The 18,073-nt window shown below is 42.2% G+C and overlaps 1 protein-coding gene across 1 annotated transcript in view; it reads right to left on the bottom strand.

The window, feature by feature from the left end:
• The window catches only part of adam12a (ADAM metallopeptidase domain 12a), a 108,819-nt gene that overhangs the window by 33,028 nt on the left and 57,718 nt on the right, over positions 1–18,073 (bottom strand). Inside the window, exons 6-12 of the mRNA XM_074663538.1 lie at positions 16,526–16,602; positions 12,163–12,349; positions 5,066–5,131; positions 4,398–4,469; positions 3,845–4,014; positions 2,266–2,350; positions 337–485 (exon numbers count right to left, since the gene is read on the bottom strand). Of these exons, the coding sequence (XP_074519639.1) occupies positions 337–485; positions 2,266–2,350; positions 3,845–4,014; positions 4,398–4,469; positions 5,066–5,131; positions 12,163–12,349; positions 16,526–16,602 (806 nt within the window). The remainder of the gene's footprint in view (positions 1–336; positions 486–2,265; positions 2,351–3,844; positions 4,015–4,397; positions 4,470–5,065; positions 5,132–12,162; positions 12,350–16,525; positions 16,603–18,073) is intronic.

Genomic DNA, 18,073 nt, shown 5'->3' with positions numbered 1-18,073 from the left:
CCGTGCACGATCATGAGCTGCTTGCTTCCTATCCAGAATGAGTCATATTGCCTCGGAGCATTCGTACAGCTGTTGAATCTGCCTTAAAGCCCACGGCTCAACAGTTCCACAGCTCTATTTGCTTACCACCGGACAGACAATTCATTACAAACAGAAAGCATGTGGAATAATATTTACACATGATTACAATCTGGGATGTCTTCAGATATTCTGGACGTGTTTAATGAGTTAATAAATCAATGAAGCGAGAGATGAGAGAGACTGTGAGATGATACATTCCTCATTCAGTCAAAGATGTTTTGATTTTTAATTGTGGAGATAGGAAACATGACTCACCCAGTGGAGGGAGTCATAATGCAGCCTCCGCGATCCACTGTCACCCTGCAGCCGCACCCCCTCTCCGGCGTGTCGTGGTTCATTCCAAAGTTGTGTCCGAGCTCGTGGGCCAGAGTCACCGCAGCGCCGAGGGGGTTATCCGAATGGTCCTACAAAATGATCAGTCATGCAGAAAGTGCCTTTTCATTAGGAGAGTATTCAATATAAAAGCTCTTTACTCAGAGAGACTGATTCTTCCAGTTATTTCTGGGCTAGACGTGATGTTAGAAGATATAATAACATTTGCTCAGTTTGCAGAACTGCTGCAGCAAACAATAACTAATTAAAAGCAGCCGTCTCCGACTACATACTCCAAAGAAAATAGAAAATAATAAAAACTTGATGTAAGCCAAATTGTGGTTCCCCAGGGGACCCGCAGGAAAAGCATTACTCAAAACAAGTGAGTGCAGTATCAAGATTGAAACAGTGCTGTTGGGTTTTGGTAAATCAGATCATTTCATCTGCTTGATGGTGTGGCACCAGAGTGAGAAATGAAACTGCAGCCCGCACGCTGTCACCCTCAGAACTGCTCGGCACAGTTTGACAGAGCCAGATGTGCTGCTTCATCAACGCAAATTAAGACGTGTTCACGCGCCGAGTGCGACTAGCAAATAGGTTGACAGAGAGAAAAACCCTCGAAGGATAGCTCGAAAAACACAGCCAATTTGGCGATGGTGATGGAAAACAAAGGAGGCAGGAGGAGAATGCAGTGACACCGAGGGGAAAGTGCTCTTGGCTGATGTGAGGTGAGGAGTTTTCCTGCAAGGTGTGTAAAACATGAACGCACGAGGACGCCGGATAAATAATGTAACTGCAAAAACAGCGTCTACCATCTCATGGAGTCGCAGCTGTGCGTCAGAGAGATCTGGCCTCTGGAGCCTCCCAGTCACCGTGCATTATTCAGGAGCGAGTCCAGCTCACACAGATGTGCTGCTCTGCAGGAGGCTTCTGGAAGTAACGGCCATCAGCTGTCTGCACTTGCTACGATCCAAGTGCGTCTGATGCTGTTCACACCTTCTTTAAGTGAGGAGGATAGAAATGTTCAAGAGCTTGAGTCATGCCACTGTCTGCTCTGCTCCACCACGCCACTGAGATTAATGTAGCATTTGGTGCCAGTAAACAGAGATCCCAGATGGTGCTGGAATGGATGTTTAGGATTTAACAGCCTAGAAAGATAACAATGAGACCCACAGGGGAAGCTAATGAGTTCAAAAAGGCACTCCGTAAACGAAGACAGACAACTGAGACACCAGGGTCGTGATTCGCCCAGCAGAAGAGTTTGTGGTTAGAGACTAATCTTTTATGTCTCTGACCTGATGTATGCGTGTATGTGGAGTTCTATCATAATGACAGAGTCCCCACTTTACCATCTGGTCAGAGAAGAGTGAAGAAGCATGTGGGGACTAGCTGTAAACCACACAACCAGGCAGCCAGGCCACAAGACAAACAGGCACTCAGACGCACAGAGGGTATAATAATAACATGGTACTGCTAATACAAAACGACATGTGCTCATGGTACAGGGTTGCACTTCTGTGATGACATACTGCAACCTTAAATTCACTCGTTTGTTGCACCTCATCAAGAAGCACAGACTTCCACTCATGTCTGCAAGCGACGGGTGCCGAGCATGCCCTTGGCTTTCCTGGTAAAAGACTCAATGATGTATGTGCCTCGAAGCTAATATCAAATGTGGAATCCTTAGCTCAACCCTTACAGGAAAGACCCAGGGGAGAAATATGAGCGTATTATGTCAGACACGAGAAACGGAGGGAGTGGGGGGAGAAACAGGAAGAAGAAAATGATGGAATAAGTCTCGTCTCTTTTCTGGAATGTAAAGGCAAAGAAAATATTTCTGCAGGAAAAAAGTTTTTTTTAAGGTTTACGTACCATAACAATTCCCCCGGACTGCTCTGCTGTGCACATACTCATGATTGGTGCCATACCGATGGTGGTACCCTGGAAATAGACCCCGCTAAAAGGGGAAGAAACAGAAGTCAGACATAAACTATCACATTTTAAGTGTCAAAGAAAAGCAAGTTTCCACTCATAACAGCGCAATAGAGCAAATTCAATAGTGCATTTAATTCAGTGTGGAAGTCAGATGTCAAATATGTTTAGCCTATTGTTTCTCCCTGTTATTCTAATCTGTTGTTGTTAGCGCTGTTAGCTAGTAGTAAAAACATCTCCAAGAATAGATTTAATAAATTCTGTGCGATTGAATCGTTTCCACAAACAAGGCTCACAGACACAAGAAAAAGTGACACTTCTTTCATTTAGAAGCAAGGAGCAGCTATCTTGGATTTTAAGCTAATGCTAGCTACGGTTTCTCTGAGTTTAACAGTCAAAATTCTGTCTTCAGTGGGCTTTCTAGATGACAGATCCAACAGCAAATCACGGTTTTTGCCTTTTGATGTCAAAAAGAATGCACCATAAGCAGCACAAAGGTGGATAACAATTTTTTACATGATGCTATCAAGCTAACATCTACTTGTGACTCTCTTCCATGAGTTAAATCAACCGTTACTAACTTAACTCTAGTGTTGCTAAATCACCTTGTAAGACTTATAGTTGAAATTCTCGCTGGTAGCTCCTCCATGCTGCAATTAGGACCAGTGTGTGTTCTAGCTAAATGCTAACACATCTTGTTTTACTAGCTGCTGGGTAATAAAGTAACCAGCAAAGAGACACAAACAGATAAGTTAAGACTGCCTTCTCTTGAATAATTTAACTGGAAATGCTGGAAATCACTGTTATATACTCAAATATTTATTTTTTCATTGTTAGCCACTGCGCTACTAGCATCTCTCACTGAACACCATTTTCTTGATAAATTGAGACTCTAAGTGTTTTCCTGTCAGTATTCTATGATTAAATTATAACCCCTCTGTCCACATTGAAGATGTGTTTATTCTGTTAGCAGTCATCTCTTAGCATCCAATAGCATACTTTGCTAGCATTTCCTTCTCAGCAACTAAAAAGGCTTTGACTTTCCACAGAAAGAAAAAATGACCAGAAAGTTTTTGTCTCCATATTAAGCCTTTGTTCAATAATGAACTTTACAGACTTTGCCCTTTAACTAAAATTATTATAATAACAATAAAAACAAATTTTTGAGAGTGGTGTGTTTTTTGCTAGCACTTGTCAGTTTTTTCTAGCCTCACAGCAGGCTTTCACAGCCGGCTTCTCTGGATGTTTTATTATGCAGGAAATCAAATTTGTTTTGCTGAAGTCGGGTTATGTGTGTAGGTTATGAAATATCCTCGCTGCAGGGGACCTTTAGGGTAGCTCAAAGACAGGAAATCGGGCTCAGAAAATATCATTTTTCATTGTGTTTGGATGAAATATTAAAGAGACTCCAAATCTGCCAGGTCCTTTTCTTGAATTTTGTGCTCACAGTTCCTGTGAGAGTAATTCGTTTTATATAGTTTGTGCATTTTGAGGCTCTGCTACATTTACAAAAATCTACCTGATGAGCTGGGCGTTGTCGTGCGGCTTCTGAGGCAGCAGCTTGACCTTCCTCCAGTCGAGGAACTCATGCAAAGTGGTGAAGGGGTCTTGCGTGACGGGACACTTGTCCACATCACTCCACACCTCCAGGCCTACCAGGGCCACACGGATATTCAGAGCCCTGTAAAACTGAAGAGGAGAGGAAAGGAGGGGGGGAGGGGGAGTGATGTGGTCTCAGGTTAAGGGTCTTAAATTTCTCTAACTCTCTTCACTGTACATTTCCGATTAAGCAAAAATTTGCTACAAAAGTGCTTTCATATAAATCACCGGTCATTAATCAAGCAACTTTTTACATGAATAAATCATTTCTGCTTTTGTTTTATGACTCCACAACCCACTGCGTGTTTTATTACACATCCCCAGAAGATTTCTCTGCCCAGTTATAGAATTGATCATCCATTCATAATCCAATCAGCCTCTGCTCACAGGGCGGTTAAGTCTCACCAAGCTCGATGTGACCTCTAATAAATCACATTCCCATACGACAATCCCTCTGTTGATTTGATTGTTACCTTGTCCACGTAATTGGCGATTTCAGCCAGGCGCTGCTTCACCTTCTCCATGTCCTTGCCCTGCTTCTGAAACTGAAGAACACCAGCAGAGGGAATAAAGCGAGGAGAACTAGAGGTGATCCTCCTTCTTGAATGTTTATTATCATCAAAGACGTTATTTGGGACTTAATAACACTGTGTCAGCACTACAGATGTCTCCACGGGGGGTGTCCTGGAGCTGTCATGTTAATTCCTGTGGCTCTTTTGCTGCGGTTGCTATCATCAAAGAGCTCCTCAATGGAGCTTAGGCGAAGGAGATAACCTCAGCCACCTTGTCTTACTATACACACAGCATTTATCCATGTGACATTGACCTACAATGTACGTCTCATCCCAGCACCACAAACTCCTCTTTGTGCTGTCTTTAAGATCTTACGGCTTGAGATAATTCAAAGCACAGAAAATGAAAGAATCTCATTTGTGAGTCAAGTGGTGGGATGATGTATGCAGAGAGCTGGAGCTGGAGCAGAACAGATGAGTAAGTGGACACGTCAGAGGCGAAAACAGGGCAATGTTAGAGCCATCTTATCTATGTCTCAAGGGGGCGAGGGAGCAGGAAAAGCATGCAACCCTTTCGCCTTTTTCCTGCAGGATTTAAGAAAGGTCGAGGTCGCGCCGCCCGTGCTTACCTCTCTGTTGTCAGCAACAATGATCAGCTCCACGTACTTGGTCGTTGTCTGGACATGGCGTTTGTGCTGCATGAGAATGGATGTAAGAGGGTCAAATATGAGGACAAGGAGGCAAGGAAATAAGGGAAGGAAAAAAGGGTGGAAATGATATAGAAGAGAAAAAAAAGGACATTAGGAGGAGACACTTAACCGCAGCTTTCAGGAAAGGGCAGCCTAAATTTAGCAGGTCGCCACTCAATAAGGCTTTTCACCTGAGCTACACTCCACACAAATGGCTGCAGAAACCAGAATCAGCACAAAGCAATCAGACACACTTCACGCTTCGACCCAACGAGAGCTGCTAAGGTCGCTCAGACCTCTGATAACGACACTCTGAAAGGAAGCAGCTTATTAACTAATAAATCAGCATTTTTGGACAATGCTGGCTGCACAAAGTCTAATACACTTACTCTGGTGCTTTTCTTTAAAAATTCAAGACTGTGATATGATAAAAATTGATTACGTGGAAACTCTGAGGTGATTGAAGTTAAGGGAAGTGAGCTGAATAAAAGCAACTGAATAAAAATTGAAATTCATTGTTTAATGTGATAAGTCTCTGAACCAACATTCATCTTTTTTCATTGATTTTTGTCTGTTTTAAAGTTTTGCGAATTAAAAGATCATTCTTTAATAACTAGTTGCATCAGTATAACTCCCAATTCACACTGCACTGTACTTAGAAAACACTCTCATTCACACAGAATGCGTTGCGGTCTGCTGGCACCGCAATCACCAACGTGTGAGCGCAGCTGTTTCGCTGTGAGTATTTTGGCCAAAGAGCACCGCAGAGATCGTACCAAACAGGAAGTCAGACACAAAAACAATCAGAGTATCCAGTAATTTCAAAATAAATCTCATCCAGGTTCTGGCTCCCTATCATAAATCTCATTGTTTACCAAAACTACGTCTCCGGCACATGCCCAAAGTCATCAGCAGGTCAGATCCAGAGGGAATCTAAGCTTTTGGACAAAGAAACTTAATCTTGAAGGTGAAAAACTTTATAATTCTAAAGGACACAACATATCCCTTCACACCAACAGGACGGAGAAGACATGAACTGAAGGTGCTAAAGTTTTGGGAGGGCCAGGTGGGCTTAATATGCTAATTTATTACCATGCAAGTACGTTCTCATGGGTGGGATTCCTGCAGGAACACGTGGTTCTCCTGTGATCTTGTGATCTTGGGTATCCAGCTGCTTTGGGTGCTGCTCTGCGCTGCGTGGTGCTCCAGAGACACATCCAGTGTGAATCTGCACGCATCTAACGCTTTATGTGTGAATTGGGGGTCAGTCCACCACAAGGGAGCTCTAACTTGCATTACCAACTCACTATTCATTATCCTGATTATTACAGTGAAACCAACTAAAGCTGTTGACATTTTTTGATAAATGCAAACATTTATATTTTGCATTCATGGATCTCACTCTTGGAGTCTTGAAATGCAAAAGGAAGAAATAGGACAACAAAAATGGAGTGAGCAACAATTTAACTGAAAAAGTCTGTTTATCAGCTGATCAAAAGTTTGAGACCACAGCTTTTAAAAAAAGACAAAATCTGCACAAAAATGTGGATCAATGTGATTTCCTGTCATGTATTCACTCTGTCATGACCTCCTGATGGTAAAGGCTAAAAAGCTTTCTCTCTTTGACAGTGGTCGGATTGTTGAGCTGCATAAACAGGGCCTCTCACAACACGCTATCACTGCTGAGGTTGGACACAGTAAGACAGCCATTTTGATTTTCTTCAAAGATCCTGAGGGTTAGAGAACAAAAAAGTCCAAAGGTACACCACAAAATATTTCACCAGTTCTGAGCCAGAGGGTCTGATTGGCTGTCTGTCAAGACACAAGACAATACCTGACCCAAAATAAGGCTGTTACTGGAGCCGACTGCAGCCCAATAACCACCAGACAGCTTCTGATCCGTTTGGGCTTTTTCAGAGAGGATTTTTTGAGCTGTGGTCTTAAACTGTTGATCAGCTGATGAACTGACTACTTCACTTTGTTTTCAATAAACTGATTACTTTTAATTCAACTTGAAAAAGAAATGAGTCAAATGGGGCAAAAGTCACTTTGAAACCCCAGAAACCAATGGGTGACAACATCCTCAGTCCATATTTTAAACAGTTTATGAGCAAAACATGACATTGATTATCATTGTGTCTGGATCTGATACAGTGACTGACCTCACTGAATCGTTGTCTTTAAACTCACAGGTTTCACTTTTGATCTTTCAGAACAGTCCTATGGATGGCAAGGGAAGAAATGATATCACAAAGCTCCATTATTCAGTTTTCATCTTGATCCACACCTGAGCCAGCTCCATTCGCTTAATGAAGAGCGTGAGATTGGCTTGAAAGCTCTGCGGCTCTTAAAATCTCCTGCACATATAAATTGAATGAGAGCTCGGCCGCTGTGGCGTATAAAACAGGAAGTGAAGGATGCGGTAGAACAGGTTTGTTCTTAAAGATGAAACTTATAAATGTTAAGTATTCAGAATATTCCTTTATTCATTTATGGACTCTGAGTGGCTGGAAAAAAAATCTCATCTGTACGTTGGTCTAAAACATGCTGTAGCCCTGAACATAGTGTCCCTAAGTGTGTATTTGTGTGTCCTCTCCAGCAGCCTCCCTGAGACTTGGTTATCACCATAGGGGGCATTTAGTGCTCACTTGCCCATCCTGGCTTATCTTTGGAGGAGGCAGATAAGAGCAGAGAGGATCCAGGCTGCCAGGCCAGCGAGGATAAAGAGGCTCAGGCTGAAAGCCGGCCATACTGTGGAGGCAGAACACTTAGCCAGCACGACAGTATGGGATCTGAGTGAGTGTGAGTGGAAAGGCAGGAACTGTTTCTGTGTGTAAGTGTGTGTGTGTGTGTGTGGAGGTGAAGCAGACCTCACCTCCTTATAAGTGACAGTGAGTTGCTTCCTCCAACAGCAAAAGAGCAGCATCTGCTTCAAAGAGAAGGCTCTGCTTTAGGCATGAAGTATGTTTCTGATGTTCATGCTCCCCAGAAAATGACCACGAACATTTAAGCTTAACTGTATCATATTTAGAGGTTGTGTCTATGACATCCCCCATTTCTTACTGATAAATGTGTGCTGTTTGGAGCAATGAGCTCTTCTCTTCTTTTTTTAAACAGGCTGGAAACATGTTTATCTCGGAATGCTGAGAATGCGCATAAAAATCAGGTGACTTTAATAAACTGCTTATTCTTCCACACACATTTTGGCTCCTCACTCCTCCAAGAAATTATCAAAGATTTTTACCTTTTTCATTTCAAAATGTTGAGCATGTTCAGGAAAAGTATGCCTGTACTTTTCACATTTCTAACCATTGTACTTTTTAAAACATCAAGCATTTTCCATTTTTTTTTGCCCATTATAATGAATGGAGATGATCCGTCACCATGGAAACCACAAAGCTGATGATATCATTAGGGGGCAAGGGTTAGGGTTCCAAACAGAGGTTATCAATATGACTGGTGCATGTCACTTAAGTGTAACTATGCTCCCCATAACCATGGAAACCACACAGCTGATGATGTCATAAGGGGTTATAAATAGGAATGGTGCGGTTAGGGTTAGGGCTCAGCATTTCAACACCCAGCATTTGCTCCCCCTTCTCTAGATAATGTTGTAATAATCTGATTTTTGGCTTGGTGTATTTCTGGTTTCTGATACAGATTTTCAAGGAACTGCAGTTTTTATTTGCACTTCCACATTCACTTCTTTTAAGCTCTACATCCAGCTATCAGAAGGCAACCCTGAAGACCTAAAACTGCCTCTGCCCCTGTGTTTGTGCTTGTCATCTCGGGCTCACAGCTCTTGTGACAATAGAAGCTTTTCAGGAACTTGTGTCGTTGATTTGCAGCTCCTGTCAGCCAGCCATCATCTCACTTTTCCTCTTCTGTGCCACATCTGACTCTCATCATGCGGAAGCAGTCTGCCAACACGCCTCTTTATCTGCAGACCCTCAAGCAGGGCACATCGCTTCTTATCAAAGCAGCCGCAGCTCACCTCAGCGTCCCCAAAGCAGACGGTGAAATCTCACATTCTGATGCAGCTTCTCTTTCTAAAAGCGCCTCTCACCACACGTGACAATTTTTTGAAATATCTGTTTTGGTTTTCTCTTATCACCTGTGGGATTACCATGTTCGACCACCTCCCTTATAAAGCACATCTGTCTTCACTTAGTTGAGATGTTTTCTCCTCTGTGCCTGACATCTCTTGCTTTGTTAAGCGGGGTTGGGACGTCGTATTTTACTCCAACAAAAGAGGAAATTGTGATCAGATAAAGTATTTCCATTATAATGGAACTATATTTTTCATTCTGGTATTAATCATCAGAAAAGCATTTCTCCTTTTTTTTGTTGCTTTGTCGTTGTCAGGCTGTCTTGTGCTGGATCTTTTCAGCTTTAATGACAGCGCTCTTGGCTGAAGCCATCACGATAATCACCAACAGAAATCCAAATGAAGCATCAGAGGAACAACGTCCATATTACTTCATGAATACATAAAAACAAACAATGCTTTAAGGACAGTATGTTTCCGCCAGAGCAGCCATATGTTTGGCTGTCTTCCTGTAAAACACTCAGTGTTCTCTTATTAAAATCATTAAACAATTGCAGAAATACAAAGCAAATGGAAAGTACCTCACATTTATGATGCTTTTGCTTCCCTCCTTTGGGTCCAGGAACATCTGTTTCATCTTTAACACTGCCTATCTCTGACTCTTTGTACTGAACTGATAAATCAGCTTGTCCACTCAGATAGAGATCACTAAGGTCTGCATTTGCTCTAATCAGGGTTCTACATCTTTAAAGCTCCTGACGTAGAGATCCACTGCCACTACGGACCTTCTGACTCATCCCCCAGAGCAGAGAGTGTTTCAAGGTTGGGTTTCTAACATATGTATTAAATCTGGATGCACGGTCCTCACTGAAGGAGTGATGTACAAGAGTCTGATCTTGACTTCAGAGCAAATGTTCCTTCTTTAAGGTTGAAACACTTTCCACAGGCATCTAAAACCCTGTTTCTACCAAGTGATCTGGTCCGGATCAGTACAGTTTGGTACGGGTCAGATCTGTAAAGCCTGATGAGCAAACCATGCCCTTCTTGATAGGTAATGTTTAAGTTGGATGCTGATAGCCACGTCAGCTTTGTTATAGCGTGACGCCATAGCAGTGTGACACAGTGTACCCTGCAAATAAATCCAAGGAAGAAGAAAAACACAAAATATTTTTGTTTCATAAAGAAAGTTATGTTCCCAACGTTGACTTGAAATGTAAACATGGCAGGGTTATGTGTTGGTCCTCATCACTGCTGTCGCATGAGAAGTGATGATTCTTTCAACCAATCTACGGACTGCAGTGTTTCTAGCCCCACCTTCTGGGGTCACATCAATATGTCTTACACCCCGATAGAAGGGTACCAAAAAGTGGGACAGCTCAGTAATTTGGGAACCTGTCCTGGTTTTAAACAAAGAAAACACCACAAAATACGAGCTGTGATGAAATGAACCGATCTGAACTGCTTCATCAACCCTGTGTGACAGCTTGATTGCACTTTGTAACAAAGAGCCATATGCCAGTTACGAAGAAGACGATTTGCTGGATGTCTTCCATCATTGTCCTTTGTTTATTGTGCCATGTTTTTTCTACTTTGTTGGATTCATTTGCGGGGTACACTGTGTCTGTAGCTGATGCAGCTATCAGCATCCAGCTTGCCTACCAAGAAGGGTACAGTCGGCTTTAGAAACCCAGACAGGATCAGGCTTTACCGATCCGACCCAAACCAAACTGTTCTAATCCATATTGCACCGGTCAGTGAAAACAGAGCTTTACATGCGTAATACATCTGGTGGCACAGTACTTCAGTCAAGGAGTGATGTACAAGAGTTCTGTCTGATCTTGACTTCAGAGCAAATGTTCTTCCTCTAAGGCTGAAACACTTTCCACAAGCGTTTATCAAACCTCCCACTCCATACACTCCAGATCACTCTCAATGAGCCTTCGATCAGATGGATAATTAAAGGAAAAACCAGACTGAATCTAAAATTCACATGCTCTAGGTTGGAAATCTTCCCCTTCTCTGCACCGAAATCCAAGTAAGATTATAAGAAAATCACATGCAACGTTTTCCTTTCAGCTGAGGAATTTCTGGCCTCATTCTTTTTTGAAGCACGTTGTCTTAAAAGAACACAGAGTAAAGCATTTGATTTGGAAAAAAACAGAGCAGAAGCAAAGAGCTGAATTCAGTGAAAATGAAGGAAAGGTATGACAAGCGCTTTGATAGTGAAAATCAAAGGGATTCAAAAATAAATCCCACAAAGGTTGGGCTAAATTAAGAGGCATGTTAAATGTCTACAAGTATTCAGGTGGTTTATGGCTATAAACACAAACCCACATACCCCCTCAGGGATGAAATGATGTCACAAATTAATTACACCTGTTTTACTTTATAGACGAACAGCAGGAGGTAAACACGGTCCCATTAGGGGATGAGAAATGGACACAGGAAAACATCCACCATTAACAGCCATCCATTATCTTCCTCCACACATGGCATGTCATCATAAGGATAGCACACAAACAGGCAGCCATCAATAATAGGGAGCCTTCAAATGGATTCAGGTTTACCGTGATAAACAGAGTGCTCCATATGACATCCCCCCTTCACATGACTCTGAAACAGAAATTCTCTAAAAGCTTGTTTCCAGAGGGAGGCTGCAGATGATCACAAAATGCAAAAACGACTTAATGCTATAACGTTCATCCTTCTTTTTTTTCCGCCATTGCTTCACTTCTCCTAAGTAAATAATGGAATCGTCAGCATAACGCTATATCCAAAAGTGTTTCCAAGCTGTCATGGACCTGTGACATTAAAAGAATGAATCATCTGCAGGTAGTCAGTTATATTTTGTGGTATGGCTCTGCTCTAGGAGCTCCCTGCCCTTCCATGTGCCTACGCAGAATGCTAAAGCCCAAGGCAGGGAAAGCAGCCACAAAGTCGCTTAGGGTAAGAGAACAGAGGGAGCAACTGGTAAAATTAGAAAGTTTACCCTCGTCCTGAAAGCTGTGAAGGGGCCACGGCCTGTGTACTCGACAGGAGAGGAGAGGTTGAAGTCGTGGCCACAGGTGCCAGGAGGGATACTGAGGTGTTCAGCTGAGTAGATCCAGTGAGTCCCATCTGAGTGGTCGGTGGATGGTTCCAGTACGTAGGACTTACTGTCCAGAGATATAAAACCCCTGTAGAGAGAAGAAAAGGGGAATTTAAACACTGAGACTGCAAAGAAAGAATATATAAAAACAAATGGTACACATCAAATTGCGAATATAGCTGCAAGCCGCAATGTCAGGCCATCGCCTGTTGGCCCATGTGTGTCCGTCGCGGCATGTCCTGACGCTGCATGTGCAGCAAAATGTGGCTTAGTCAAAATCTACGTGTATGGATGAGGTGTGGTCCCTGCAGGAAGCATACATGGGTAATTTGAATCATAGTGAATATGACTTGTGTCCAGTAGGTGGAGCTGCTCTACTACTGTGATGCATGTGGACAGAGATGGAGTGACCTCGTGTGTAAAATAGTTGACAAATGTTACAATTGATAATTTTATCATGCATTTCCAGAGGGTGGTGCTATTGCAGTAGCAGAGATTTAGGGTTATGAAAGTGTTGGAAGATGGAGCTTGACGGTGTGTGTGAAATGTGAAGGACATTGAACCTTATATGACAGAGCTTTCTGGCTGAGATGATCTGATCAGTGATGCTTCATGAAGGCTTGAGAGACATTTCAAAGCACCATTAAAAAGAAAATGTCAAAAAATGGAGAAGATTTTCATGACAGAGTGACTTCCTGTTGACAGTAGAGGGCGCTGTACCGTAACCTTAGAAGACGCTTAGGGATGCAGTCTGGCTGTGAGAGTAAACATGTGTAGGCATTTTGGTCCTGATCCAACATTGTGCATAAGAGCTATAAAGGTTTTCATGAAGTGACCAAAGTGGTCAACTTTGGGAGTCGTTTCTGGCCACGCCCATTGAGTTACCAAAAATCCTTTAAAAACATTTAATCATCAGAGTGTGTAGTAAACACAAGGCCGGTTTGGAGTTGATTAGATGGAAAACCTCGGACTAGTTCGTTCAAATACAAACCCTTCAAGTGTTGTTTCTTGCCATGTGGGGGCGCTGTACTTTGAAGTGAAATTAATGACATGGATGAGTCCAGGCCGTTAAACTTAACATGTGTATCTGCTTTTGTGCAGATTGGACAAAGGTGAAAAATTGCAAATATTTGAGGCTGTGTCCTGGCCAGTTGATGTGAAAAAAACCTAGTAGTTCGTTCAAATACACAGCCTATAAATCCTCAAAATCTCATGTTTAGGTCCAAAAGGCGAAGTTGGTGGTCAGGAATCATGATAGTCAACGGAGACTTTTTTGTAGGGCTGGGCATGGTACCAAATTTGGGGTTGTTTTGGCCCAAACAAATGATAATAATAATCCTATGGGTTCCAATAGGGCTCTCATCCCCGATTCTCGGAGCGAGGGGCCTAACGAGCCAACATAACAAGAGGAGATGAGACATTGCCTTCCAAAAGCGTGACTTAGCACTCAATGCTGGGGCGGTGAAACTGATATGAAAGAGTAACAGTATCCCTCAGTTCATTTCACCTTTGTTTCCCCACTTCTCCCATGTTTTCATTGCGGCCTCTTCTCTTTAATTTAACGTGACGTCCCCGCTCTGAGTTTGGACAAACTGTGCGATTCTCATAAACCCTTGCACAATTTTCACAATCGCATGAACTCATAAACCCCTTCCAAATCCCACACACTGCCAACCCAAACCCAGATCAATTTGTCTCCCTGAGCTCTGCAGAACGTGGCTCTCAGTCAAAACAGCTCTGTGAATCTGTCACTGAGCAGACAGGTTGCAGAAAAACAGAGATAAATAAATGAATATTAAGACTTAGGTCAGCAGTCAGGGCTTCATCAGCAGGCGAAAAAAGACAGCACAAGGTGTAGATGTTTGGCTGGTTTGTCAAAACATTCCTGTTGGTTTCCAGTGATATTAATGCAATCATTATTCATGTTGGACATCTGCAAACAAAGAGCTTCCAACAGTGAAATCCCTCACACTGGAATGCCTCATAACATGTCCAGTTTACTGCTTTTCAACAGTACATTAAGCATGCTTCCGCTATTCACTTAAGTTTGCAGAGCTCTGTTCTGTCAGTCCTCAGACTGGAGCCTCAGCAAAAAGTGGAGGGTGTTTCCTATTTATTACAACCTACAACTATAAAAGTAGTTGCTGTGACCATATCAATGTTATTTTTTTACAGTAACACTACACAAAGAACCAGACTTCAGTACTTGTTACTCCTTTTGCAAGAAAACCTTACACGAAAATTAGATAGGGTCTTCGAAATGTCTTAAAAGACAACCACAGTGGACTTGGACTTGGCTACAGGGTCGTCAACATTGTGGGACGTGAACTTCCTCCTAAATGGTGCTACAGGTTGAAACAACCCGGACTGCAAACCCTGTGGTTGATCCACCTAGCGAGGTCTTGTTTCCTGTATTTACACCATTTTTGGAATGGCTGCACATCGTCCGCACATTTCATACCCTCCAACATTTTCGCTCTATCTTTCATCATAATGTCCCTGTACGAGCAACAACAATACATCCACTTGAATAAAACACAATACACTGAAAATTATGGTAAAAAGCTAGCAGGAAATGAAGCTGGACCAAAAACAAGTGGTCGTATGGACAACTCCACCTTCATGTGTTTCAGAAAGGGATTGTAAGCCCTGTGTCCACCAAGCGGTCCAGTATGGATCAGAACAGTTTGGTAAGGGTCAGACTGGTAAAGCCTAATCCTTAGGGATGCACGATATTCGATTTTTGCTGATATCCGATATGCAGATATATCGAAACCGATACCGATACCGATAATTACAAGGTTGTTTCTTTCACTTTAAAGAAAGCTAAGTCTATCCTGTACTGGAATTTATACGTTACTCTTATTGTGACAGTCTTATTTGTTTAAGAAACACACATAAAACAAGACAAAAAACATTTGATTTTACCATAAATAAGAACTGTATTATTTTTTCAAACTCAAGACATTCAGTATTGAAATACAGAAAAATAATTTCTTTAGATCATATGAACTTTGAATGTACAATGCATTTTTAAACATAACCAAGTTGCATTTGATTATTTTAGAGCTACTGTAACAACCTGGTGACAGACACAGAGCTCTGCAGTGCAAATAAATGAAGTGCTACATTATATTTAAGGAGCTTATTTTTCAGATGGATAATAATAATAATCCTAACTGAATAGCACCTTATCGGCTGTGCATATCGGCAGAAATTTTCATATCTGCTGATACCGATAAATGTGTTTTTAAGCTTTTATCAGCCGATACCGATATTGTGCCGATAATATCGTGCATCCCTACTAATCCTGTTTGCGTTTCCACAGCCAACAGTGCTCCTCTTGGTAGGCAACATGTAAGCCAGATGCCGATAGCCACGTCAGCTACCTAATAGCGTGACCACTTTGCAGCGCAACACAGTGTACCCTGCTAATAAATAAATGAGTCGCCTGTTGTTGATCTTTATTACCACTGTTACATGGGAAGTGACGATTTTTCCAACCAATCAATAGACTGCAGTGTTTCTAGCTCCACCTTTTGGGGTCGGATCGGTATGTCTGGCACCCCAACAGAAAGGTACCAAAAGTGGGACGTATGAGTCCTTATTTGAGGATCTGTCCCAGTTGAGGTCAAAGGACACACTACTAAATGCATGCTGTACAGAAACAAACCAAGCTGAACCGCTTGGTGGAAATGGGACGTAGAGTTTGCGAGGCATTAAAACAGAAGTATGAAGTGTGTATGACTGCATTGGCCACAGCTAAGGGTCAACAGTAGAAGAATAAATCAGGTTTGAGTGCTGTAGTAGAAGGCTAAAACAAAGCCATGGCCAAGGTTATTGGTTGTAAGTTTCAACATTTTATTTTTTGAACTATATTTCCCTTTTTGTTTTGACTTTTGTTTCCAGTGGAGCAATCTTCAGGCGTGAGAAATAAAACCTCTCTGACTGTACTTTACATGTTCTCACTGTGCCTGATATGGTTCCCTCTTGGCACTTAAGTCTTTCTCCCAGTCCAGAGGTTAAACTAATTGGCAAGTCTAATGTGCTCATTTGTGATTGACTGACAACCTGTCGAGGCTGTAAAGGGCCTCGAGTACAATGGCAGCTGGGATTGGATCGAGCCTCAAGGGACCCTCAAGGGGAAGGAGGTTTGGCTCATGAATGGATGGGTTTGTTAGACTTGACCTGAACTTGTCTTTAAAACCAAAGCAAGCTCCTGGAATAAGACCATCTCAATAACAAGAGTGACTGATTCACTTACTTAACTCCTTGACAAGTGCTGAGGCTGACGTCCGAGTTGGCATGACCCTCCACTCCCCCATGGTAGTAGCAGTTTGCCTGAGGGAGCACACATGGAAAGTATTTGGCATTTAGAATTCAACACAGAAAGTCGACTCGATCAGTGCGAAACACAACACGTCAAAAGTTTAAACTGAGCCCAACAACAGCAGTCCCTATAGACACGTGTGAAGTATGAGGGAATTAACTTTCAGGAAATAGTCTTTTCAGCGTAAGCAGGAGCTGTTCAAGCCCATCACCAAAACCTAACGATGACTGAAGTCTGAGCACATTTTCCCATTTCCTTCACTCACTGTTGCTTTCCCAGGTACCCACATTCATGGACCACCTGTCAAGCTGCAGCAGGGAGTAAAGAAAGTGAATTACGCCCGTGTTTATTGAACCAGGCCTGGCAGCGAGAGGGTGGGGAGGAAGTGTCTGGTTTAGAGTGAAAACAGCCCCTCCGCTCGAGTCAGACGGCCTCGCTCAGGTGAGGTCTGACCAGCGACCTCCTTCTGCCATCCCTGATGTGGAAAACAAGGAAATTTGAGTTTACCTCCCTCCTTTGGCTGCCTCTAAATATAGAGTAAAGGCAGTAAATGTCAAGCTTTCCTTCTTTGGATGTGGCTTACTAGCTGATTTTGCATGTTGAGTGTCTAAATAAGCTTCTGGTGTTAAATTTGAGCTTGCTTTGCATTGCATAAGCCTTACATCACAGTGCTTATTTACACCAATTCTGAAATAAAACATACATTTCTTATATCATTTACAAACACTTAACATCAGGATAGGAATACAGTCTTAATCCACTGTGAGCAAAGCACATTGCAGCATTTTTAAGTTACAGCACAAAGAAACCTAAAGAGAAAGTTGTTTAAGTGTTACTATTTTGAGTTGGGTTTTGTATGAGCTGTTGGTGGTGGCCAAAAGTAGGAGGTTTCAAGTACAAGAAGCAAAGAGGGTCACCTCTGAAGGTTAGCTGGGCTTAGCCTTAGAGACAGAGTGAGGAGCTTGGATGTCAGGTTCTCTGGCCTCATTTAATGTCAAGTGGAAAACAATAAAGCTTTCTTTTAAAAACACTAAAACCTACGATTAAGAATATGAAAATCTCAGTTTTAGAGACATGCAGCTCTTTCTCTGACTAAAAAAGTACCTGAGAGTTTTATAAACTGCTAGAAAAAAATATCAAAGATTTTATTCCAAAAAGTATCCCAAATGGTAGCAAGTACATTACATATGGATTCAGCAACTTTTTCTTAAAATTATCTGACTGATGTATTTAACTTTGACTTGCTGCTTGGATCAGACGTCCTAAGATTTAGCTTATGGTGCGTTCGAGGCAACCCGTAACTCATACGTTTCCCAGTTGAAATCTCTGACTTTGGTTTGAGCGCAAGGAATTCTGGGATGTAAACAAACCAGCAAATTGTAAAAAAGAAATTGTAAATTGTGATTGCAACGTTCAAATTTACTTTACATTGTTGTCAAGTCAATTTCTCACCGTGTGTGACGCGCAGCACCACTGGATCCA

The sequence above is a fragment of the Halichoeres trimaculatus genome, unplaced genomic scaffold (assembly GCF_033239565.1).
Source record: "Halichoeres trimaculatus isolate MK-OKI-2021-1 unplaced genomic scaffold, fHalTri1.1 fHalTri1_scaffold_23, whole genome shotgun sequence".
NCBI classification, from domain to species: Eukaryota; Metazoa; Chordata; class Actinopteri; order Labriformes; family Labridae; genus Halichoeres; species Halichoeres trimaculatus.
This window is presented reverse-complemented; position numbering and strand designations above follow the sequence as displayed.